Genomic DNA, 26,269 nt, shown 5'->3' with positions numbered 1-26,269 from the left:
ACTAGATACAAAATAAAGAAGTTTGGTGAGGACTTAAAGAATATTATTTAAAGTTTTTACATTGCTGTAGATACGAGAAACATTTCTGAAGCATTTTAATATAGTAGAAATACCCATGTAACAAGATAATTGAGGCCACCCCATTTGCTCAGTCTCCCATCATATGATGAGAAAAATAAATGTGGAATTTCAGAACTGGTCAGAAAGTTTAATAGACTCTAAACTTTAGAAAAATCAATTAAAAAAATAATACATGATCATGGTACAGAAGTCAAAAGGTACACAAGTGATGTACAGTGAAAAGTAAATCTTCTGCTTCCCTTTCCCAGAAGTGGCCATTACCACTTTCTTGTAATTAGTGCTAGTGTTAAGTAGAGGACCGAGAAACACCCAGGTGATTAAGTCCTTGGCACATTGCACATCTACAGTTATACAAGTATGTATGCGTGTCTGTATGCACATGCTTTCTCTTTTGCATACAGGCAAGCATATAATAGTTTTTCTACACCTTGCTTTTTTCTCAGTAAGCAAGTGATCTTGAAGGTTCCATACAGTACCCGTAAATAAAAAGCTGCTGAGCCAGTTTTCCTGGCTTTATTGTATTCCACCAAATGCCTCTTTCAGTTTATTGAACTTGTATCTCTGATGGACATTTAATTGTGTTCCATTTTTCTGCTGTCAGTCAACAGTGCTCCAGCGAACCCTTTATCCTTACAGTCAAGTTTGGATTCTGCCTGCAAGGAAAAACTAGCTAGCTGCACAGAACAAATAAAATGAAGTTAGTACTTTTACTGTGGTCTGTGTGGATAAAGGGGGTCAGACTGGGCTTGCTAGAGGTGAACCTCGTTTTGATTATTGGAGGTGAGAAGGTTTGTCCTGGTTCTGTGGATTTACATCTGGGCTAAAGTGTTTCTGTAAGAATATTGCTGGTGACCTAATGGGATCTGATTTGGGATTTGCTTTAATGTATTGATTTAATTTTTTAGAATGCCATACTTTATTTTAGTTAGAAAATACCACTTATACCCAATAGAAAGAAATTGCCATTTCTTTATCTTTGTCTCCTATTCAGAGGCCCAGGAACAAATGATTTTATACAGTGTGCAGTTTAGCAAATGCTCACACATAGAAGCATGGTAAAAAAAATTTTTTTGTGTGCAAGTGATTTTGTTTTTTAATTGAAGTATAGTTGGTGGGATTTGCTTTTAAGTGGAGAATGCTACAATTAGGTTGCTTTCTGTATTTGCACATTTTCAAGGCTTTGTCAATTTTATTTTTTTATTGTTATTTTTTTTAATGTTTATTATTTACTTTTGAGAGAGGTAGAGAGACAGAGTGCAAGCAGGGGAGGGGCAGACAGAGAGGAAGACACAGAATCCAAAGCAGGCTCCAGGCTCTGAGCTGTCAGCACAGAGCCCGACACAGGGCTCGAACCCACGAACCGTGAGATCATGACCTGAGCCACCTAGGCGCCCCAAGGCTTAATCAGTTTTAAAGTTGAGAATTTATTATATATTAAGTAATTTTTCTATAAATAGACAAAGAATAAATAGTTACTAATAATTGTTAAGGTGTTTTTAAAAATACTTTGTTCATCATCTTAAAATAATTTTTAGTTGCTTCCAATTCTGTGTAGCCTGGCTTTCATATAAAGGTCAAAAAGGATTAGCTCTTTCTTTTTACATAAATTCCCTTTCTAATATCAGTGTATTTTCTCAAGCCTTTTTTCCTTTTTACCCTGGCTAATTTTTAAATCTTTCATTGAAATTTAAGTAAGATATGATTATCTATGAGTGATGGGATTATGACAGACTCACTTTTTAAAAAAAATGATGCTAATTTTTTGAACTGTATTTTTGAACCTGAAGAAATGTAACAGAAATAGTAAATAATACTTTATTTTTTGTTTTGCAACCCAAGATGTGCTAGAGTGTGCTTTTGGATAGAGCAATGATTACGTGGCCCTCAATTTACTTTCTTCTCCTGCACCGATGGCTCTCCCTGCAGCCTGCTTGGTGTGTTAGATGCTTACCAAGTTCTGTGTCCTGCAGATTCTAAAAGCTCTTTTAATGCAGGGTGCAGAGCTCCCTCATTTCTCTTAACGTCCCACGTGCCTTGAACAAGTAGGTGCTAAATGTGCGGAGTCATTTCTTTATTTGCTATGCCCACCTGCAAAACCAGCAAGAATTCTTTTTAAAAATTGTGTTATAATTAGGTTGGGGGATGGATGTTTGGCTGATTTAAAAAATTCTTTTCAGGGGCGCCTGGCTGGCTCAGTCAATGAGCATGTGACTCTTGATCCCAGGGTCATGAGTTCTAGCCCTGCAATGGGGGCAGAGTTTACTTTAAAAACAAAAAAAAAAAATTCTGCTCAGCTAGGAGATGTGGCTTGAAGGGTTATGGTTGCTTTGTCTTATCAAGTTTTTTAAAATTAACATGACCAAGCTTCCCATTGACTGGTTTAGAGTACAATGATAGTGATCTTTTTGACATCTATTTCATCTCCTTGCAAATTAGTATCCTAAGCTATTTGTTGGACCGTTTGGAATAGGGCTGTTCCACTGGAGTCACAAGTTAGGGATATAGGATGTTTTGGATAACTAATTATTTTTCCTGGTTATTTGAAGGATTTAATTACGAGAATAGTTTCTTTTTTCAGCCAAACTATTTTTTTTTTCAGTTCTTTAAAAATATATCACACATTTCCTTGCCCCATTAGACAGGCAGAATAGGACTAAACATAATTTAACCTTTTTGTAATGAATCAGGACTGCCCATTACGTATGTTCTCCCAGAGGGGTAGATGGTGTGACATACTAAGGGGAACCTGAAGAGCTCTTAAGGAGCTTGTTTTTTTATATTACTTCTTCTGTCATCTTTTTTTTTTTTTTTAAGTTCCATAGTATCATTTGCTTCTTTTAAAAGAAGAGGGAAGAATGACCCAGGAAGAATATGGCCACCTTCCTATAAGCTTAATGAATCAAAGCTTGAAGCAGTCTTTACATGGAGTTGGGGTTAATTTCCATTCATTTCCATCTATTCCATTAATTTCATTTCTCAATAAAAGTCATGTTTACTGTCTTTATCAAGGTCCCTTTGGCTTTTGGGGTCATGCAGAGTTTTAAAAATCATTTGAGCATCAGTGGTGAGATGTGCCCCCCTAGCCTCTTGGTCAAGGGCAGCCAACTCTTTCATTTTGTGAGCATTAGATTTCTTGTTTAGGTCTAGGGATATCCATTCTCTTAATTACCTAAGAAAAGAGAAGATTTCTCACCTCCTGTTGAAGAAGGCCTTGGTTTTGCATTGGTGTCTCTTGGTTGCCTTCCAGTTCTCAGACCCCCTTGCTAGTTTCCTTCTTCCTTCTTCCTGGTTTCTCGATTCCATTACCCTCTGATGCCCCCAGAACCTTTACTTGAAGGCCAACGCCAAGCATGGGGAACATTTATCTTTTGGTTGGCAGATTATCCCATTGTAGTACATTAAAATACATATATGCATACATATGTACATATATATATATGAGTTCTCTATTTTTTATGGTCTTGTGATTCTTATGTGACTATTAACCCTCTCCTCCTCACCTGCTATTCCTTTCTGCAGGGCAGAGCAAGATATGTAGATGCTGGATTTTAGTTTATGATAATTTCCATTTCTAGCAAAGTTTTCTTCAAAATCTTAATGTGGGAAGTGATGTACCTAGGAGATACGTATGGCTTACAAGGTGCATATAGTTTTATACATTCAGTACAAAGTTTACCACACACAGTTCAGTAAAGACTGAAGGGGAAGGTGGCCTGCTGGATGGTATATTGGGACAGGGCTCTGTGAATTGGCTGCTAAGCTGGTGCCTCTCTTCCCCATTCCTTATCTCTATTCCCACCACCCATACAAGTGTGCCCCTTCAAATATTACTTGTGTTGGTAGGGAACTGGAGAGGCTCAGTCATTGGAAATGATTGCTGAATTCCGAATACAAAATCTTTAGAGCTGTTTTTATTTTTTAGCAGGAGGAAATAAACTTTCTTTCTTTGGTTTGTGTACAGGTTCTAGTAAATACTGCTTGCTGTGTTTTGATGTTGGTGGCTAAACTAATCCAGTGTATTGTGTTTGGCCCTCTTCGAGTGAGTGAGAGACAGGTAAGTCCAAATGGCAAGGATGGATTCTAGTGACCAGATTTTTTTTTTTTAACTTTGTGTTTGGTATAATTTTAATTTTTTAAAAATGTTTATATTTATTTTTGAGAGCGAGACAGAGTGCAAGCAGGGGAGGGGCAGAGAGAGAGGGAGACACAGAATCTGAAGCAGGCTCCAGGTTCTGAACTGTCAGCACAGAGCCTGATGCGGGGCTCAAACTCATAAACTGTGAGATCATGACCTGAGCCAAAGTTGGATGCTCAACCGTCTGAGCCATCCAGGTGCCCCAGTGTTTGGTATAATTTTAAACTTACAGAAAGGTAGCTTGAATACTCTGAAGCACTTCTATACACCTGAATCTAGATTCACAGTTGTCAATGTTCTGTCCCATTTGCTTTAACATTCACCTTTTATTTATATTAAATGTTTTTTTTCTGATCCATTTGAATGTCAGTTATGGACATCATCCCCCTGTATCCCCAGATGCTTCACTGTGTACTTCACAAGAGCAAGGACATTTTCTTATGTGACCGTATACTCCCAGAATATGCACGTATAGGAACAGGACGTGCTTCGGATAAAGAATGTGCCACAAGCGTACTGGACAGATTGGCAGTCCCCCAAGGATTTTAGTGTAGAATGTGGAATGGTGTGTTTTAAAATAAGAATTTAGAACTGGCCTTAACACAACACCATACAAACAGAACTATGTTTTACTTTACCTTCCTCCGGTGATAAGACACAGGAAGCTGCTGCATGAACCTACATTGGTCTCACTCTTTACCCTTTCAACCCAAGTCCTCTATTATCAAGTCAGCTGAGGTCCTAGTTCAGAGCTGTAATGAGGTAACTGTGTGGTTGAGCCCTTGGATGCTGTTATGAGCAGGACTGTTTGTTCTCCCAGAGAGTTTTCATTAGTGAGTATTGAGCTCTTTCTCCAAAATATCAACTCCAGAGGTCTCCCAAATGGCATCAATAGATTGTCATTTCTTTGGTGGGATACAAAAAGCTCCTTTTGATGCCTCTTTCTTTTTCCCTCCCTCCCTCCCTCCCTCTCTCTCTCTCTCTCTCTCTCTCTTCTTTCTTTCTTTCTTTCTTTCTTTCTTTCTTTCTTTCTTTCTTTCTTTCTTTCTTAAATGTTTAGAGAGAGAGAGAGTGAGCACTAGCAAGGGAGGGGCAGAGAGAGAGAGATGGGCAGAGGATCTGAAGCAGGCTGTGTGCTCACAGCAGAGAGCCTGATGTGGGACTTGAATTCACGAACCATGGGACCTGAGCCAAAGTTGGATACTTAACTGACTGAGTCACCCAGGCGCTCTGATGCTTCTTTCTTTTTCAAGAAAAACTTTTGACTTGCAGGCCAGAAATTGGTCAGGCCCAGGCAAGCCGTCTGAATGCTGGTGGACTGACCTGGCACCAGTGGACCTGATCTATGGTTTTCGTTTTTCTAAAATGTTAAATATCAGTTCAAAATTTACAGAAAACATAACCTTGGAGCATTACAGAGACTTTTACAATTCCTAGAGGTAATGAACACATTTGTTACTCTACTTTCAGTTTTTCGGTAGACATCACATCTTTCATTTCATTTATTTACTTATTTAAAACTTCGAATATAGGTAACGCACGATGTTACATTAGTTTCAGGTGTACAACACAGTGATTCAAAATGTCTATACACATTATGCCATTATGGTGTTCTCACCACTGTGACGACTTATTTTTTGATGAATGTCATCCAGGGGCGTTTATCAGGCGCCAGTTTGAGTTAGAACTCTGCAGAACTGACACAGGTTTGCTCTGTAGGTGGTTCAAGGAAGCTCAATAAATAGTCACGTTAGAGGCAAAGACACTGAATATTGAAGACGGGGTAAAAATGGATGGAGGTTTAGAACAAGGAATTTTTTTAAAAGCCTACCGTGGCACGTGTCCAAGCACAGTACACATGTTTAGTTCCTCCCACAATTCTGTGATCCCGGAGTAATAAGGCCCATCTTACGGATGGGGAGACCAAAGCACTGGAATGTTAAGTGACTTGTCCAAAATTGCACAACAGATAGATGGTGGGGTGAAGATTCAAAACCCAGCATAAGATGTCCTGGGTTCACCTTGTACTTTACCTGTGCCAGATCTGAAAACAAGCCTTCACCAAAGATTCCTAGTTCCAATTGTTCTCTGTGCAAATGTATAGAGTACAGTGTGTAAAAGTTCTCAAAAGTATTCTTCTCTCTCTGTAGTCATTCACTTGTTATACATTCAGACTCCATTATTTCTGTTTCTATTCAGTTTTGCTTGTTTTCTGTTTCAGTTGTTTGAATCTGCGAAGCAAATGGTTCAGAACAATTTATACAAATGTACTTAGAAGTCCTATTTCATTCTTCTTTCCTCAGTTCCTACCCCTCCCACAGATGGCTTGATAGTATATTTTAATATCTGATGGCTAAACTCCCCTCGTTGCCCTTTTTCTTCAGGGTAGTGAAGATTTTTTTTTTAATTTATTTTTTTTAATGTTTATTTTTTAGAGAGGGAGAGAGAGAGCAGGCGTTAGTTGGGGAGGGGCAGAGAGAGAGGGAGACAAAGAATTTGAAGCAGGCTCCAGGCTCTGAGCTGTCAGCACAGAACCCAACGTGGGGCTCAGACTCGTGAACAGTGAGACCATGACCTGGGCTGAAGATGGACACTTAACTGACTGAACCACTCAGGTGTCCCAGGGTAGTGAAGATTTTAAAAACTAGCTATCCTCCCTGTAGGTGATGTACTCTCCCAGTGCTCCCAGGAGCAGTACATTTATTAACTTCTTTGTAAACCAGGTGGATGGTACTTACTAGAAACCATAAAAACATTTGTCACCCTTGATTTCATAATGCTGAAGAAATAGAAACTCCTGCAGAGATATTCATTGCAATATTTTTGGATATTGCACAATATCCAACAGTATTGAACGAAGTTGTTTTTATTGTCTACCTGTAACCACCAAAATGGTGTATTCACAGATTATTCTCTGACATTGGTAAGGTTCTCACAATAAGTGAAATAAAGCAATGTACAAAAATTGTTTTTGCACATTAGGAAGAAGACAAGAAAAAAGCATAAAAATGCTAAGGCATCATTTTTGTTTTGCTTTTCCTATTGAGTATAGACTGGCCAATAAGCATATGTTGTTTTTTAATCAAAAAGGTGTTAAAAAAAAAAAAAACCTAATCTTTTCTACTGTTTAAGAGTCCAAGAGAACAGAAGTATTAAAAATGATACTTGTAGCCTTCACCATTTTTTAAAATTTTGTGTTGGAAGTATATCATTCTTAATATACAAGGTACTAGACTAGTATCACTCCCTTTTACTGGCTAAAATTTTATAACTGACAGGGTTACAATCCAGAGTCTACAAATTATTTTCTAGAAGCCTTAGCGTTATTCTTCAGAGGATTTATTTTTTTCTTTACCTTATAATTTCTTGTGGAAAACATTAGAAAGCTGAATGTAGAATATTTTCTCCAGGGAGGCCAGTTTTTGTTATGTTAACTCCTCGTCAATCAGTTAGATGTAATAGTACTCACCTTTATAAATATTTTTCTTTTCAGCACCTCAAGGACAAGTTTTGGAATTTTATTTTCTACAAGTTCATTTTCATTTTTGGTGTGCTGAATGTCCAAACAGTGGAAGAGGTGGTCATGTGGTGCCTCTGGTTTGCTGGACTTGTATTTCTGCATCTGATGGTTCAGCTCTGCAAGGACCGATTTGAATATGTGAGTTTTTAGCCATGCTCTTTGCTTGTTTAGTCACAGGTTTGCCAGGTTTGGATTGTGTAAGATGAATGAGCCATAAAGGGCATGTCCCACGGAGGTCTCCAGGCAAGGTTCCTTGATCAGGTAGCCACTGCCTGTTTCTTGAGGGACTTCCTGCAGCAGCCAAGGAATGTAGGAACATGTCTCCTCCCCTACCCAATAGCATATTATGTTACAGCCCATGTGGGGTCAGTTCACCTACACAAACTGTTTTGATCACAGCTCAAGCAAAGCTTAATATATAAACTGAAAACAAGTAGCTGTCTTCCAGATATTTTCTGTTCTAGTCTCCTTCCATTTTTTTCCTCTAATTCTTGGAGCTTTTCTACTGACTGGTTTATGCTGTTTCTACCCCTGGGCCAGGACTCAATTAGCTCTCTTGGCTTCCTGGGTCCCGGGAGAAGCGAATCCTTCTTTGGGTACAAGATCTGCCTCTCCACTTCAGAGCTGTGCAGGCGAACCCACACTCCTGAGGGCACCCAAACTAATGTCATGGGTCCTGGGGAAATCTCACCTACAGTTTTGCCCCTCAGCTAAACCCACTCCGGGGCCTTATTTGCCCCTGGTCCCTGAGGACCAGGTGGTCCTTGCACCTCTGTGTGAGTTCATCTCAGTCTGAAAGCCGTTAAGGGGTCAAGAACAGGAGCGCCCAACCTCCCTAACTGGTTTGTTATCTCCACCCTCCTGCTCAGAGTCCCAGCCCCAGCCTTTTGTTCCTGGCTGTGGCCTCTCCTTGTATACTATTAACATAGCATTGTGATCTAGGCGCTCTGCACCTGGATTACATTTCTGCTGTCCCAGCCCTAAACACTGTAGGAACGTTCTCCAAGTGAATTTTCAGGAGGAGGGCTCTACAGCAAGATCCAGAAAGAAACACAACAGAACATGATGCAATCTGGAGTGCTGTTGAATGTTGAAAAAGAGAATGATATACCCTTGGAAAATTGCTTGGGGAGGCTTATAATCCCACTGGTAGGAGGATCCTGGAGAATTTGAGATAAAAATATAATGTATATTGTTACTTTCTGTAAATTAAGTGATACAGATCTCTTAAATATCAGCTCATACTCATATTTAGGTCGGTTGGAGAATTTTGACTGTCTGTTAGTGGGATGCTTATGGCCACGCAGCTAAGCACAGATTCCTGAGCAAAGACACCAAGATTAACCTTGAGTTTCTCAGTGAAGCTTAACACTGAAGTGAAGAAGAATGAGCTTCCTTCTCCTGTTTTGTACATTTCAGCTCTCCTTTTCCCCCACCACACCCATGAGCAGCCATGGGCGAGTGCTGTCTCTGTTGATCGCGATGCTGCTTTCTTGCTGTGGATTAGCAGTTGTCTGCTGTGTCACAGGCTACACCCACGGGATGCATACACTGGCTTTCATGGCAGCAGAGGTAAGATGTGGATGCAGGTTTTTGCTCTGATCATATTCCAGTATACTTTCAAGGAAGCAAGAGGATCCTTGTCAGGTTATTTTCACTCATGCAGTGACTGATGGATATTTGGTCTTTTGTTGTTAACAAGCATATTTTGAATTCCTTGCTTTTGTGTTGGATACTGATATTGAAGGGAAAAGTGTGTTACTTTATGTAATCCTTGCTACAACGTAATAAAGTAATTATTTTTGCCAACATTTTTATAGTGCCTATTGTATGCTGGGGATTGCTCTGAATACCTTATGTGTATTGACTCATTTTATTATTCCTGTTTATGAGTGGGGAAACAGGCATAGAGGGTGCAGTGAACTGTTTAAGGTTCCAGAGCGGGCAGTGGTGACATCCAAGGTGCCATCCTTCCCTAGTAGGAAGGGCATTATTCCCCCTCAGATGTAATGAACACTGATTGGTGGTGATTAAAAAGGAAATACTCTATAATTGGGTTTTTTTTATATAGGACATAAATTATTTATTTACATAATATTTTACAGAATAGCATAAATAAGTTCTTTTTTTATTTTGGAAGAATAATCTGAGATATTCATGTATATTTTAAATTTACTTTTTGAATATACCAGCTTTTTTCATTAGAAATAAAAATTTGGGGGGCTCCTGAGTGGTTTAGTTGGTTAAGCATCTGACTCTTGGTTTTGGCTAGGGTCATGATCTCACAGTTTGTGAGTCTGAGTCCCTCATCGGGCTCTATGCTGACAATGCAGAGCCTGCTTGGGATTCTCCCTCCCTGTCTCTCTGTCCCTACCCTGCTGGTGTGTGCACGCATACTCTCTCTCTCTCAAATAAGCTTTAAAAAAAAAAAAAAAAAGAAAAATTTTTTGGATGTCCTTATGTTCATTTGCTATATCTGCTTTTTTTCCTCAGGCCAAGGGCAAAATACTTTTATCTTTACCATAATTGGTACTATTAATGAAAAAGAATGAAACAATAGATTGTTAAAGCTAATTAACTAATATCAAAACACTAAATTTGAACTACTGTTTGGGAATTTGTTAGAATAGGGTTCAAGTTTATTAGAGTACCTGGCTGGGTCAGTTGGTAGAGTGTGTGACTCTTGATTAGGGTTGTGAGTTTGAGCCCCACGTTGGGGGTAGAGTTTACTTTAAAATATAAGTTAATAAATGAACAAATAAATTTTTTTTTTTTGCTTAATAGCATTGATTTCAGAATATAATGTAGTATAAGTAAAATTAGGAAAGGAGCATTTAAGTATTTAGTAAAAACATTTGCAATTCTAGTTGAATAGTTTCTGCATGTGTATATTTCTCTTGAAAATATCTGTTTAAAAGTTTTTTTGCACTGATTTATGTTACTAATTTGCTTTAAATATATTTTATTATAAATCACCATTTGCATGATACTCTGGTTTTCTTGCATTTTTTTTTTAAGAGAGGGAGTGTGTGTATGTGTGTGTGTGTGTGTGTGTGTGTGTGTGGAGAGAGAGAGATAGAATGAGAATCTTAAGCAGGCTCCACGAGCATAGAGCCTGATGCAGGGCTTGATCTTAAAACCATGAGATCATGACCTGAGCCAAAATCAAGAGTCAGACACTTAATGAACTGAGACACCCTTTACTTTTAATATTAGGCCAAACTTTGGAAAAGGTATACTTAAAGACATAAGTTAGGCCTATTGGATTATACTATAGTACATATTTTTATTTTATTTATTTTTAATTTTTTTAAATGTTTATTTTTGAGAGAGAGAGACAGAACGCGAGTGGGGGATGGGCAGAGAGAGAGGGAGACACAGAATCTGAAGCAGGCTCCAGGCTCCAAGCTGTCAGTACAGAGCCCAACGCGGGGCTCGAACCCATAAACCGTGAGATCATGACCTGAGCTGAAGTCAGATGCTCTACCGACTGAGCCACCCAGGTGCCCCTTATTTTAGTTCATTAGTATTGATTTTTTAAGATAATTTATCATGTTACAGATTTCATGTTTTAAACTTAATCATATTTTTATATTTATAGTATTTCTCTTTGTAAAATACTTTCTATTTATAAATTGGAATTTCCAGATCTCAAACAATGTAATAGTTCTATTCTGGCAGTTTAAGAGGACTTTTTTAAATATCAATTTCTGTGATACAAAGTTCTACAAAGGGCTTATTTTATTTTTTATTTCCTTCGTTCTTCTGTGTGGGCAAAGGGAGCGCACAAAGTGTTATGTCGAGAGCAGGTACTTATCTCAGACTGTGGTACCTAAACTATGCTCGGGTATAGGGTCACCAGGTATTCAGACGCCCTTTGAGGTGACTGATGATGGTGACTTACTGCTGTATAAAATAGAAGTGATCGTCAGACCATTAGCATGAACCTCAAGATTGTAAAAGGCCTCCCCAGGAGATGGACAAGTGTAATTGGTTGTCACCTATTAACAGGAAAAGGCTTAATAAAAGTTGGATTTCTAGGTCATGAAAGTATTCCGTGGAAATTTGAAGCAGATAAAAAATACTTGGTAAAACTGTAGTTGAAGCAGGTAAAAAATAGCTGTGCATGACATCCCCAGTCCTTACTTATCTTGTAACTGGAAGTTTGTACCTTCTGACCACATTTGTCCAGTTCCCTAAATGTCCCTTGAATAAAGCTGCTTTTTAATTGAACTGAGAAATGCTTGTCTCTTATCTGTTTGTAAAAGTAAGTTTGGCCTGAGCAGTTACAAATTTTACTAAAAAGAAAAAATATACCTTTCTTTATAGTCTCTTCTTGTGACAGTGAGGACCGCTCATGTGATTTTACGGTGAGTAGAAATTTGGGAAGGAGGTGATCGAGGTCTATTCATACTGCTGATTTTAAGATATGACCTGAATGAAATCTATACAAATGTGACTGTACTATATCATGTTTAAGCCAAATTAAATTGTCACAGTAATTACTGAAAAGATTTTTCCCTGTTCATTGCAGATATGTAATTCACCTCTGGGACCTCAACCATGAAGGGACATGGGAAGGAAAAGGAACCTATGTGTATTACACAGATTTTGTCATGGAACTCACTCTCTTGTCCCTGGACCTCATGCATCATATTCACATGTTGGTAAGCTTCCTCAGAAGGAGCTCTAACAGAGAGCAAAGGTTTTTAGAAACAGAAGCCCTGGTTAGTTCATAGCAAATGCACCGTTTGTGGATAAAGGATGTAAAGACCATAAAAATAAATGCAGCTGCGCCCCTCTGTGTTTCTGCCACCAGGTGGAAAGCAATGGCGTGCCTCTTCGGCTGGAGCCCGGCCAGAGGAGGGGTTTGCTGTCCCTCTAGGACATTCGGTTAACTCCACTGACTAAGTCACTGAGAATTCTTCTAATATGAAATTAGAAAGTGTGCTACACAGTTTCTATGACTTCTATGTAGCAGTTACTTTGTAGGGGATCATGGGAGCTCTTGCAGTGTTAGCTACTTCATGGATTCATAAATTTTCTGTCTTTACAATTAAAAAGAAAGCACCTATACTTAATTCCTCCTACTTCGTTGTTTACATTTTACTTAGTGTGCAAGAAATTTGAAACTCTGTTTCAATGGTTAACACTTCAGTGATGGTGAGAATCAACGTATTTAGTGGGCAGTTGAATTATTATAAGCCTGTTAAAGTTGCATTTAAAAATTACTGGGTTAGACACAGGACATTTTCTTTTTCTTTTTCTTTTTCTTTTTCTTTTTCTTTTTCTTTTTCTTTTTCTTTTTCTTTTTCTTTTTCTTTTTCTTTTTCTTCTTCTTCTTCTTCTTCTTCTTCTTCTTTTCTTTTCTTTTCTTTTCTTTTCTTTTTAGTGCTTGTACCATTTTATTTTTTTTAAATACTTATTTTGAGAGAGAGAGAGAGCATGTGCTGCATGAGTGGGCGAGGGGCACAGAGAATCCCAAGCAGGCTCCACACACTGTCAGCACAGGGAGTCTGACATGGGGCTGGATCTCAGGAACCTCAAGATCATGATCTGAGCTGAAATCAGAGTCGGATGCTTAACCGACAGCCACCCAGGCACCCCAACACAGGACATTTTTTTTTTTTTTTTTTAATGTTTATTTATTTTTGAGAGAGAGAGACACAATACAGGTCGGGGAGGGGCAGAGAGAGGGAGGGAGAGACAGAATCCATAGCAGGCTCCAGGCTCTGAGCCATCAGCACAGAGCCCAATGTGGGGCTTAAACCCATGAACCATGAGATCATGACCTAAGCCGAAGTCAGCCCCTCAACCTTCTGAGCCACCTAGGTGCCCTGACACAGAGCAGTTCTAAGTCTGATTTTTGAAAGTAACTTTGAAAACATATTAAAAAAAAAACACGTATAATTGTTTAAATCCCCTCGCCCGAAACAAATACCCAAAGATAACTGTTAACATTTTGTTTTTATATTCAGGTATATCCAGTCATAAATTGAGATCATATTTTAGACATGCAGTTCACTTTTGCTTTATTTTTAGCTAATGTATTTATCTCTATTGTCCTGTGCTAGCCACAGTTCTTTTTTTTAAAATTTTATTTATTTATTTTTTTATTTTGAGACAGAGAGAGAACGTGAGAGCTGTGAGCAGTGGAGGGGTCAAGTGGGGGGCGCAGAGAGAGAAAGAGAGAGGGTCAAGTGGGGGGCGCAGAGAGAGAAAGAGAGAGTCCTAAGCGGCTCCATGTTCAGCATGGAGCCCAGCGTGGGGCTTGACCCCACAACCCTGGGATCATGACCTGAGCCGAAATCAAGAGTTGGACACTTAATTGGCTGAGCCACCCAGGTGCCCCTAGCCACAGTTCTTCTAAACCATTTTAATGCCTTCAGTGTAAAAATCCCATCATATAGATGTATGATGATTTAACTAACCTTCGTAATGGATGTTTAGATTGTCTTCAGTTGTTTCCTATTTTACATCTTTACATAATTTTTTTTTATCACATGTTAGTGTTTTTTAAAGTTTATTTATTGTTATTTATTTTGAGTGAGAGGGGGGAGAGCGAGCGAGCAGGGGAGGGGCAGAGAGAATGGGAAAGAGAGAATGCCAAAGAGGCTCCAGGGTGTCAGCTTGGAGCCCAACACGGGGCTCGATCTTACCAACTGTGAGATCATGACCTGAGCTGAAATCAAGAGTCAGTTGTTTAACTGGCTAAGCCACTCAGGCACCCCACATATGAGTTCTTTTAAGGTAGTTTTATCCTGCCTTTTTCACTTATTTTTCCATGTAATTATCCTTTAAAAAGATTATACATAAAATACAGTATAATGTTAATATATAACTTTATAATAAATGTAATTAGTGGCTATATATTATTACATTATATGAACCTATTTCCCTACTGGACATTTTGCTCATTTCCTGGTTTTATTTTTTATAATTGCATGGATGGACATCTTTGTGCATAAAGCTTTTAAATTTCTGATTAGTACCTGAGAAAAGACAGCTGGTGATAGAATGGCTAGGCCAAAGAGCATGTGCATTGTTTATGGTCGTGAGGTAAATATATGTGCTTGCTTCCCAAAAGATTGTTCTAGTTCAGCTTTTCCAACAGTAAGAGCTTCTGTTGCACGCCTTAACCTTCGTCACTAGCAAGTTCACATTCATTTTATGGTGTATTCTGTTCTCTTTCCTTCTTGTTCAGTTATTTGGCAACATCTGGTTATCCATGGCCAGCTTGGTCATCTTTATGCAGCTGCGTTACCTGTTCCACGAAGTGCAGCGTCGGATCCGGCGACACAAGAACTACTTGCGTGTGGTTGGGAACATGGAAGCCAGGTGAGCGAGCCTGAGCTGATGTTGCCCAAGTGCACTCATTTTAGATCTTTCATAGTAACAGATCCCAGGTTACATGAGAACTGCTTTTGTAAGCTATTTACAGAATGGTGAGGAGAATAAGTGGAGGCTCTGGAAGACTGCTGGGTGTGGATCCCCACGTAGTTGCTGTGTGATTTGGGGGCAACTTAATTTAAATCTCTGTGCCTCAGTTGCTTCCTGTCTAGGGGTGATAGCAGAGCCTTCTTTTTGGAACTGTTGGGAGGGATCCGGGGATAATGCAGGTAACATACTTAGAACAGTTATGGGTATGTAGTAGCTACTCAATAAATATTAGGTGGTTCTTACTGTGTCATTATTTTTATCATCACTATTATTAAGCAGAAGCTTCCTTGGGCTTCTGCCCTCTATTTTATGAAGTGGGTCTCACTTATTCCTTACTCGTGTGTGTTTATGTACATACACGCTCTTAACCTCACCAGAGGAGGGACTCACTCACCAACCTGAGGGTAAACCAAGCCTGACAATGTGAGATTAATGGGTATCCTTTTTGTGTCCAGGGGAACAGTTTGGCTGTTTGGGGGGTTTGCCTAGAATGTTCTCTCAGGTCATTTTTAGCTAATGTGTTATGTGGAAGGAATTAAGAGGAGCTGTTGTTAAGACAGAGTTAGTTTCTGTGTATAAGTTAGTTTCTTGCTTCAGTGGGCTCTGAAGAGAAAGCAGGTGTAATGTTTTTGATGGTCGGGAATGTTTTACGGAACAAGATGTCAGAAGGGGTAACTGGTGTCAGAAGGGCGAAGTTTGTAAAGTGGCACTCTGTGAACGTGTGTGGAATTGACAGAGCTGTCTGCCGGGTGCATTCGTCTCTTACAGGTTTGCGGTTGCAACTCCAGAGGAGCTGGCTGTCAATAATGACGACTGTGCCATCTGCTGGGACTCCATGCAGGCCGCAAGGAAACTGCCCTGTGGACATCTTTTCCACAAGTAGGGACAGGTGTCCTATCCAGGGCATGTGGGTGTTTGTGCTTGGCTCACGACCAGTCCTAGCAGAGAGTGGGGATGTTACCTCAGACTGGTCGTGGAGTGAGTGGTGCGGGCTCTGGGGAGCTTTGGGAGGTTCTCCTCTGTCCCTCAGCCTCTTTCCTACACGGCAGGACTGTTCCCCACTCACAAGTCCGCCATCTTAATTTCTGGGTCTGCTAACTGTCTTCATGCTCCTTGTCAATTTAAGCTCTGAAGTAGAACAGATATGCCTGTTAAGATTTAAAAGAAAGGGATGGGGGTGGGGGAATCCTTGCTTTCAAACAGCTTCTGTGCTCCCTGGGGTAAGAGAATGTGTATTTTTACATTTTTCACATGCACAAAAGCAGCACCACAACAACACGCCAGCAAAGTGGGCTGAGTTGGGGACTGGACCAGAACCACCGAACAGTCCAGAAGAGCTGTGAGTGTATTATCAGGGATAACAACACAGCATCTTCAGAAAATCCTTAAGATTGCACCAGTTCTATGTGGGGACAGGTTTGTTCCTCTCCCAGGGAGTGATCATTTTTGCATATTGGGAAAGTTTTCATCTTTATATCTTTAACCTTCCTTATTTTAGATTACCAAATTTTTTTCTTTTCTTTTTTTAATATTGGAAGGGGTTTGGAGCTGGAGTATCAGTAACTGAACACATTTATTGATAGAATTTTTTGTGTGCTGGGTGCTGTGTTGGGGTCTGGGAGTGAAACAGCACAGACATGATCTCTGCTTTCATGCAACTTACAGCCTAATGGAGGAGACGAGCATGAATTAAGCAGGCACGTTTCTGAATGTATAATTATAAATTGAGCTAAGTGCTCTAAGGGGAAGGAACATAGTTCTTTAGAGCTTGTAGCAAAGGAATCTGACTCAAGCCTGGATGAAGTGACTCTTGGTGATGAGTAGGAGTTGAGTCAGCAAAAGGAGAGAGATCCTCTAGACAGGGCAGAATGAGGTGTGTGGAAGGAATGGGAAGAGATTCTATATGCCTGGGGCTTAGATCATAAGGAGTGGCATTTGCTGATGCAGAAGAAGCAGGCAGAAGCTAGACCCTGCAGGGGCTTGAGGGCCAGTGGAAGAGGGGAGAAGTCATCGAAGGGTTTTAGGAGGGGTTGGGGATCAGATTTGCAGCCTAAGAAAATCAGGACGACTAGTTAGTAATGGCCGCAGTGGTTCGGGTGTGTTTTGAGAGTAGCTTGGGCCACAGTGGTGGAAAAGGGTTGGGGAGCAGTGGACAGATCCATCGGATTGGCCGTGAGAAAGGAATAGAAGACTGGTCAGGGATTCTGGTTTTGTGGCTGTGCGGCTACGTCTAGTGCTGCTGTCAGTTGAGATTGGAAGACCTGAGAATCCACACCTGTTTCTTCAAGTTGCTGGGAGACAGTTGGGAAGAACTCCAAGAGTGTACGTCGGTCTAGAAGAAACGTAAAGCACAAGATTAGGTTAAGTTCCGGATTTACTTTTTTGATTAGGGCAAAATTCATACAGCATACAGTTAACCATCGTAAAGTGTGCAGTTCAGTGGCATTTAGTGCATTTCACCATGTTGTGCAACTGTCACTTCTTTCTAGTCTCACAACTTTTTCATCATCACAGAATAACACCTCATACTCGCTAAAGTAATCACTTGCCATTTCTCCTTTCTCCGTCACCGGGCAGCCACTCATGTGCTGTCTGTGGATTTGCCTAGTATGGACAGTTCATAGGAAAGGAATCCTACGTTTTGTGACTGGCTTCCTTCACTGCGCAGAATGGTTTCAAATCCCAAGTTGCAGCAAATATCAGCACTTCATTCCCTTTTTTATGGCTGAATTAAAAACATGATAATTTTATAATAATTAAGCAACTTACCCATTCACCTATTGTTGGGCTTTTGGGCTATTTCTACCGCTTGGCTGTTGCAGATGATGCTGTGATCAAATTTTGAAACAAGTATCTGAGTACCTGTTTTTAATCCTTTGGGGTATACACCTAAGAGTGCAATTCCTGGGTCATATGTATTTCTGTTTTTAACTTCTTGAAGAACCACCAAACTGTTCTCTACAGCAGCCACACCATTTTATATCCCACTGACAATGTGTGAGGGTTCTAATTTCTTCACGCTTTGTATTTCACATTTATTTATTTTTCTATTTTATAGCCATCCTAGTGGGAAGTGGTATTTCATTGGGATTTTGATTTGCACTTCCTTAATGACCATCGATGTTAAACAGCGTGCTTGTTGGCTATTTGTATATCTTCTTTGGAAAATGTCTGTTCAAGTCCTCGGCCCATTTTTGAATTGGGTTGTTTGTCTTTTTGTTGATAAGTTGTAAGGGTTCTTTATAAATTCTGGATACTAAGCTTTCATCAGATATTATGATTTGCAAATATCTTCTCTCATTCTGTAGCTTTTCTTTTCAGGTTCTTGACAACATCCTTTGATGCACACAGATTTTTCATTATTATGAATTCCAATGTACCTATTTTTTCTTTGGTTGCTGATACTTTTAGTGTCAAGTCTAAGAATCCAGTGCCAAATCCGAGGTCATGAAGATTTACCCCTGTGTTTTCTTCTAGTAGTTTTATGGTGTTAGCTCTTATATTTAGGTCATTGATCCATTTTCAATTAGTTAAAAAAAATTTTTTTTTAATGTTTATTCATCTTTGAGAGAGAGAGAGAGAGACAGAATGTGAGCAGGTAAGGGGCAGAGGGACAGGGAGACACAGAATGTGAAGCAGGCTCCAGGCTCTGAGCTGTCAGCACAGAGCCTGATACGGGGCTTGAACCCACAAACCATGAGATCATGACCTGAGCCAAAGTCGGACGCTTAACTGACTAAGCCACCCAGGCACCCCCTTTTTGAGTTAATTTTTGTACATGAAGTGAGGAAGGGATCTGACTTCATTATTTTGCATGTGGTTGTCCTGTAGTCTCAATACCATTTGTTGAATCTTGTTTTTATTGAATGGTCTTGGGACTCTTGTGGAAATCAGTTGGCCATAGATGTTTGGGTTTATTTCTGGACTCTCAATTCCAATGGCCTGCATGCCTGTCTTTATTTTAGTACTATGCTGTTTTGATTACTGTGAATTTGTAGTATGTTTTGAAACTGGGAAATGGTGAGTTCTCCAACTTTTTCTTACTTCATGTTGTTTTGGCCGTTTGGGGCCCCTTGCAATTCTGTATGAATTTGAGAATCCATGTTTCCATTTCTGCACAAAATGCCATTGGAATTTAATAGGGATTGTTTTGAATCTGTAGATCACTTTGGGGAGTATTACTGTTATAAGAATATTAGGTGTTCCAAACCATGAACATTAATGTCTTTCCTTTTATTTAGGTATTCTTTAATTTCTTTCAGCAATCCTTTGTAGTTTTTAGGGTCAAGTCTTTCATCTCCTTGGTTAAATTTATTCCTAGGTATTTTATGCTTTTGGATACTGCTGGAAATGGAATTGTTTTCTTTTTTTAAAATTTTTTAAAATATTTATTTTTGACAGAGAGAGAGAGAGACAGAGCATGAGCAGGGGAGGGGCAGAGAGAGAGGGAGACACAGAATCCGAAGCAGGCTCCAGGCTCTGAGCTGTTAGCACAGAGCCTGATGCAGGGCTCGAACTCACAGACCATGGGATCATGACCTGAGCTGAAGTCAGACGCTCCGCTGACTGAGCCACCCAGGCGCCCCTGGAATTGTTTTCTTAATTTCCTGTTTGGATTATTTATTTCTGCTGTATAGAAGCATAACTGATTTTTACATATTGCTCTTATAACTGTGCAACTTCCTGAATTCGATAATTAGCTCTTTTGTAGTGTGTGTGTGTGTGTGTGTGTGTGTGTGTTGTTTTGGATTTTCTATAATAGGATCATATCATCTGTGAATAGAGCTGGTTTTACTTACTTTTTTTTATTTTTTGGAAGTCTTTATTTCTTTTTCTTGCCTAATTGCTCTGGCTAAGACTTGCTGTACAATATTGAATAGTAGTGGTGAAAACAGGCATCCTTATCTTGTTCCTGAGCTTGGAGGAAAAGCTTTTCATCTTTCAGCATTGAGTGTGATATTACCTGTGGGTTTTCATGAATGTCTTTTATCATGTTAAGGGTGTTCTCTTCTGTTCCTAGTTTGCTGAGTATTTTTATCTTGAAAGAGTGGTTAGTTTTGGTAAGTGATTTTTCTGCCTCTATTGAGATTATGGTATGATTTTTTTTTTCTATTGTTCTAGTGTATGTTATACAGATTCATTTTCTTATGTTCAACCACACTTGCATTCCTAGGATAAATCCCTCTTGTTCATGGTATGTAATCTTTTTAAATGTACTGTTGGTTTTGGTTCACTGGTATTTTGTTGAGGATTTTTGCATCTATATTCATAAGAGATACTCTTGTGGTGTCTTTGTCTGGTTTTGGCATCAGGGTAATGCTGGCCTCATAGTGTGTGATAGGAAGTTTTCTCTCCTGTATTTTGGAAGATTTTGAATAGGATTGGGGTTCATTCTTGACGTATTTGGTAGAGTTCACCAGTGAAGCCGTCTGGTCCTGGGTTTTTCCTTTCTGGGAGATTTTTTGACTGAGTCAAGTCTCTTTACTTGTTTAAGTCTGTTGCAATTTTCTATGTCTCCTTGAGTCATTTTAGGTAGTTTCTTTGTTGGTAGGAATTTACCCATTTTATCTATATTCTCTAATTTGTTAGATTATAGTTATTTTTAGTATTCTGTTATAATCCTTACCATTTCTATAAGGTTGGTAATAATGTTCCTACTTTCATTTCTTTTTTTTCACACTTTCATTTTTTATTTTAATTATTTGCATTTTTTCTAAGTCCCGCTAAGAATTGTCAATTTTTTTGATTTTTTTTTTTTTTTTTAAGAACCAGCTTTTGGTTTCATTGATTATTCCATTGTTTTTCTGTTCTCTATTTTCAGTTACCTATGCTCTAATATTTATTATTGCCTTCCTTCTTCTGGCTGTGGGTTTCTTTGCTCCTTTTCTAGTTCCATAAGACACAAAGTTAGGCTGTAGATTTGAAATCTTTTTTCTTTTTATGCATTTTTAGCTATAAAATTTGCCTCTGAGGCATTGCTTCTGTTGCATCCCATAAGTTTTGGTATGTTGCGTTTTTTATTTCATTTGTCTCAGTATTTTCTAACTGCACAAGGGTTAATTTTTAAAACACTCATCTGTCTTGGTTGAGTGAACAACACATTAATAGGACCTCTTGGTTTGCCCTACTTTGTAGCTTTGGTTAATAGAATGGGAGTGGGATTGTGGAAAGATAAGTTGTTTCATGCTGGTCTCAGCCTATCGATAATCAGTATTGGGGCTGCCCTGGCCCTTGTGGTTCTTATTATAATAGCAAGACACCCTTAGCAATAACCATCAGGAAACTTTGGGGAAAAAAAATTTATAGGTACAGGTCTTAGAAAGCACATAGCACACCTGGGGCCACACAGTGAGGTTGTGGGTAGGATGAAAGTGTGGGGCTGGGGTTCTGCTTTTATTAGGGTGGAGGGTGGAGGCCTAGGGCTTCATGGGCTCACTCTTTCTTGGTGAATTTAAAAAACAAGAATATGAGTTTAAAAAGCACAGGAAGAAAAGACGCAACCTGTCCACTTGATCAGTTTTCAAAATCAACCAAGATCTCTAAAACAAATTGGGGGGAGGGGAGGGGCTGGCTCTTTATTTAGTCATGTGGCTGGCATTGTGTGTATTCGAGATAGTCATCTTTGAAGTGAAGGCCTAGGCTGTCAAAACTTAAAGCAGGCACTTGCACTGCAAAAAGAAAAGCCGGCTGTCCGGGCTTAACACTACAATAACCAAGGGCAGATTCATTTTAATCTGTGATAAAACTAAATGTCTAGATTCTAGCAGATTGTATAGCTAGATAATTTGTTTTGATAGAATAGGTCTTTGCAAGATTTCATTCAGAGTCCGACAAATATTCTGTCACATTGAAGTATCAAACTTAGATGGAGGAGAAATACTCTTTCAATAGAGTATTATTATAGTTATAGAAAAAAAAATACATGTTTTTTTCTGAAGTTTGGTTTCTTTAGCTGTGAAAGTCTAGCCTTTTATTTTTAAAGCAGCTGTGTCTAGTCCTCACCTTGGAGTTTTCAGGCTGTTATATTTAATGTGGGAGGTTTTTGCAGAATATGAAATTAGGTTTGCTTATGAAAAGTGTGTCACAATGTGGCATTATTGGAGGGTGCCCAGGATCTTAACATACTTTTGTAGTCCCACACAAGGCTCATTTTACTGGTGGTGTGATTTAAGGGTGTTCATTAGGGAAGTGGACTTGTGTTAATTACTTATCTACTTATTTACTCATGAGAAAAGGAAACAAACTTTTAAAATATATAATCATTTATCTGGTTGAATTAAATGATCACAAACAAGTCCTTTATATATAGGTGATGTTTATTTCAAGTGTGATAATGTTGGCCGTACACACTCATTATTTTGTCACATTACTGTCATAAGCTCTTCTGGAGCAGAGATAGTAAGAAATAGCTCCATCTTGGCCTCAGGGAGAATTTTGATATGTAAGTACTGATAGGTTGCCAGAGGCTCAGGGGATCATCACATTAGGGTGAGGCTCTCCTTCATAAATGTACCCGTGTCTGCAGATACTAAAAATGACACCAAGGAAGTGAGCACTTTTTATTCAGTCCCTCCTTGAACTCTTAGAAGAAAGATGATGTGTTATGGGATGGGGAGCCTTCTTGAAATCTTAGAAGAAAGGTAATATATTGTTATAAAATACGAAGAAACCTTAGAGATTACATCATCCAACCTTCTTGGTTTTGTTAATATACTTCCCGTTAATGACAGCACAAGTAGTTATCCCATCTGGAATAATTAGGGCATTGTCATCTTCTGAGAAAGGGGGCAGAAGAAGCTTCCAGCCTTGTTGGGAGACCAGAGTATGAATAGCAGAGGGCTGGAGAAGCTGAGGTGGCAGGTGTAAGAGAGGGGTTGTAGGTAAGTGAGATGAGGACGGGAGTAAGGACTTGAGGGGTTGTGATGCTAGATGAGAAAGTGGTGGCATTGTGGACGGGTGCTCTCAGCAAATAATGGTCTTGGGAGTGAACTGGAAGGAGAAGAGCTTTAGTTAGAATGAGATCTTTGGAGTCAAAAGTTTGAAGAGAAGGCCAAGATTGTGACTGTGTTAGTGAGTGGCTAAAGTAGAGTGAGAACAGATTACTGCAGTAGAAGATTCAAAGACATAAGAGGCTAGAGTGTTGGGTGATTCAGCCTCATGGATTTTGAAGTAGACAACGGAGTTGGAAAGGAAGATGACGGGCCATGTGATAGAGTCTTACCGCAGACAGGTCATGACCAGGAGCTCGGTAGGTGACCACATATGTTGATGGATTAATGTTCACAGCAGAACACACTGGAAGTGTATGAGTAAAGAGGTAATGTCAACAGACGTTTCTCAACATTTAAATCTCACTATTGGTAAATAGAAGCTAAAGTTGCAACACATTTGCTACATTCGGAGTACTTCTGGTGAATTCTTACAAAAAATACTAAGGATATCTATCTTATTTTGGACTTTCCCATAGCTCCTGCCTTCGTTCCTGGCTAGAACAAGACACCTCCTGCCCAACATGCAGAATGTCTCTTAATATCGCTGACAATAACCGGGTCCGGGAGGACCATCAAGGAGAGAACTTGGATGAGAATTTGGTTCCTGTAGCAGCCGCCGAAGGCCGCCCTCGCTTAAACCAACACAATCACTTCTTCCACTTTGATGGTTAGTTTCAACCTCTAAAACCATACCCACGGGTTTCTCCCCTAAGGGGATGCTGGTTGAATTATAAATTGCCCTGCCTAGGCCAATTTAATAGAAATATTTCCATCTCAGTTGAAAGTGTTCAGTAGGCATGGAGAGCACTGGAGAGTTACTCTGTGCCAGGCATTTGCTGGATTCTGTGTGAATATGGGGGCAGGGAGGAGGGGGAGAAAGAGGAGGAATGAATATTGACTCAGCCAGGCCTGTGAGGACCACACTTAATGATAGTTAACTATTGCTGATAATTTATTACATCGGTGTAGTACTTATGCAGGAGCATTGAGTAGACTTTCCAGTGAGTACCAGAAGCAGAATCAGAGCTAGAGCCTTTTCCTTGTCCATAAAATATGAATATTCTGCCCCTTACAGTTTTGCAAGGAGTTGTAGTAAAAACCCCACTTAAAATTCTGAAGCCATGGGCTGCACACCGGGGGCTGGTTGATCATCCTTCTTTAATTCATGTTGCAGTGAGCTGTTGTGGATTCTTATCACTTCTAATACCACTGAGTTCCATGAATTAATATTTGTTACCATGAAATAGGTATCCTTGGGATTTTGTTAGGAGGAGTGTTCTTTTTTTTTAAATATAATTTATTGTCCAATTGGTTTCCATACAACACCCAGTGCTTATCCCAACAAGTGCCCTCCTCCATGCCCATCACCCACTTTCCCCTCTCTCCCACCCCCCATCAACCCTTAGTTTGTTCTCTGTATTTAAGAGTCTCTTATGGCTTGCCTTCCTCCCTCTCTGTGACTATTTTTTCCCCTTCCCCTCCCCCATGGTCTTCTGTTAAGATTCTCAAGATCCACATATGAGTGAAAACATACGGTATCTTTCTCTGACTGACTTATTTCACTTAGCGTAATACCCTCCAGTTCCATCCACATGGCTGCAAATGGCCAGATTTCATTCTTTCTCATTGCCAAGTAGTATCTCATTGTATATATAAACTACATCTTCTTTATCTGTTCATCAGTTGATGGACATTTAACCTCTTTCCATAATTTGACTATTGTTGAAAGTGCTGCTGTAAACATTGGGGTACTTGTGTCCCTATGCGTCATCACAGGAGGAGTGCAGTTTTGATCTGATTTGAGTTGCCAGGGGGTGGAGCATTATGGGAGCCATGGTGTGTTGATGAGACCCCTCATAGGAGGATGAAGGGCAGTAGAGTCTGGTCTCCGAGACTAGGAGGTGAGGCCGCGTGGCTGGCTGGGCCACGGGTGCCGGAGGGTTGACAGGCAGCTGCTTTGTTGGCTGTCGATTAAGGCCTCTACCAGGTAGGACTTTGGAAATACGCTAGCAGATCTTGCACGTGGGGCCCAGCTGTATAATCCGTTACCTTATGAATTTGTACTAAAAACTTAGTCAAAATAGAAAAGTCAACTTTGTTTCTCCCTGGGAAGTACATGAAATAAGAACCTAGTTTTTTAACAGGCACATTTTGTTGGGCGGGACCTTGAGACAGCCATTGAACTTGTTTTTATATTCCATGCCTCGGTGCTTCTTTGTGAAGGAAAGCAAAATAACTCCTAAACAGGTAGCTTGATTAACCAATACTTGGAGCTTTAGCTTAGGGTCCCCCTTTTTCTTGGGGAAATGGCAGAAGCCGCCGACTTCTTGGCTCCACACACAAGCCTGTGTTGTCGAACTCTTTGAAAAGAATTTTGAATCGAATCAGAAAACCAAGGTCTTTAAATCAGATGATGCGATAGAAAATACCTTATGAAAATAATTGTGAAAATGATGTCTCCACGTGGGTGGTATTTGTGTACGGTGTGACAGGAGCACAAGCCCCTCTCTCGTAGCAGCTGTAGAGCCTTAAAGCCTTCCTTCTGTGCCAGGTGGAGAACAGATTGACCTGTGGATCCGGGGCGTCTGGAAAGCAGGAGGGCCTAGTGGTGAAGGATTCTGGAACCTGACTGTCTGGTTGCAAATCCACCATAATTGTGTGATGTCGGGCAAGTTACCTGACTTCTGAGTGCCCTCAGGACAAAAAACCATGAGAACTGAGTTTTCTCTGAGAAGAGTGAAACGGGTATAAAAGTAGCGATGATCCAATGAGCTGATCTGTGTTAAACCCTTGGTACAAAAGGCCTGGCACACAGTAAGCCGTCAGTGGAACGAGCTGGGGTCCCTGAGCGGCTGACCCCAGACTGGACCACGCAGGGGACGAGATCTCTTAACTTATGCTGGGTTCTCTTTGTCTTAGGGTCCCGGATCGCAAGTTGGCTGCCGAGTTTCTCCGTCGAGGTGATGCACACCACCAACATCCTAGGAATTACACAGGCGAGCAACTCCCAGCTGAATGCGATGGTAAGGACCGCCGTGCTTCGTGGTGGTTGGTGATCAGGGAGGGGCTGGACGCTGTGCACTGTGTGCTTCACTCTGGCCG

The 26,269-nt window shown here is 40.0% G+C and overlaps 1 protein-coding gene across 1 annotated transcript in view; it reads left to right on the top strand.

Annotated features, from left to right (window-relative positions):
- The window catches only part of AMFR (autocrine motility factor receptor), a 43,489-nt gene that overhangs the window by 5,086 nt on the left and 12,134 nt on the right, over nucleotides 1–26,269 (top strand). Inside the window, exons 2-10 of the mRNA XM_047078425.1 lie at nucleotides 4,043–4,135; nucleotides 7,710–7,874; nucleotides 9,156–9,308; nucleotides 12,066–12,106; nucleotides 12,271–12,403; nucleotides 14,941–15,074; nucleotides 15,945–16,055; nucleotides 23,644–23,834; nucleotides 26,087–26,190. Coding sequence (XP_046934381.1) covers nucleotides 4,043–4,135; nucleotides 7,710–7,874; nucleotides 9,156–9,308; nucleotides 12,066–12,106; nucleotides 12,271–12,403; nucleotides 14,941–15,074; nucleotides 15,945–16,055; nucleotides 23,644–23,834; nucleotides 26,087–26,190 — 1,125 coding nt within the window. The remainder of the gene's footprint in view (nucleotides 1–4,042; nucleotides 4,136–7,709; nucleotides 7,875–9,155; nucleotides 9,309–12,065; nucleotides 12,107–12,270; nucleotides 12,404–14,940; nucleotides 15,075–15,944; nucleotides 16,056–23,643; nucleotides 23,835–26,086; nucleotides 26,191–26,269) is intronic.

Source organism: Lynx rufus, unplaced genomic scaffold (genome assembly GCF_022079265.1).
Source record: "Lynx rufus isolate CCGP_SWC_20201006 ecotype Redwood Valley unplaced genomic scaffold, mLynRuf1.p SCAF_16, whole genome shotgun sequence".
Taxonomy (NCBI): Eukaryota; Metazoa; Chordata; class Mammalia; order Carnivora; family Felidae; genus Lynx; species Lynx rufus.
This window is presented reverse-complemented; position numbering and strand designations above follow the sequence as displayed.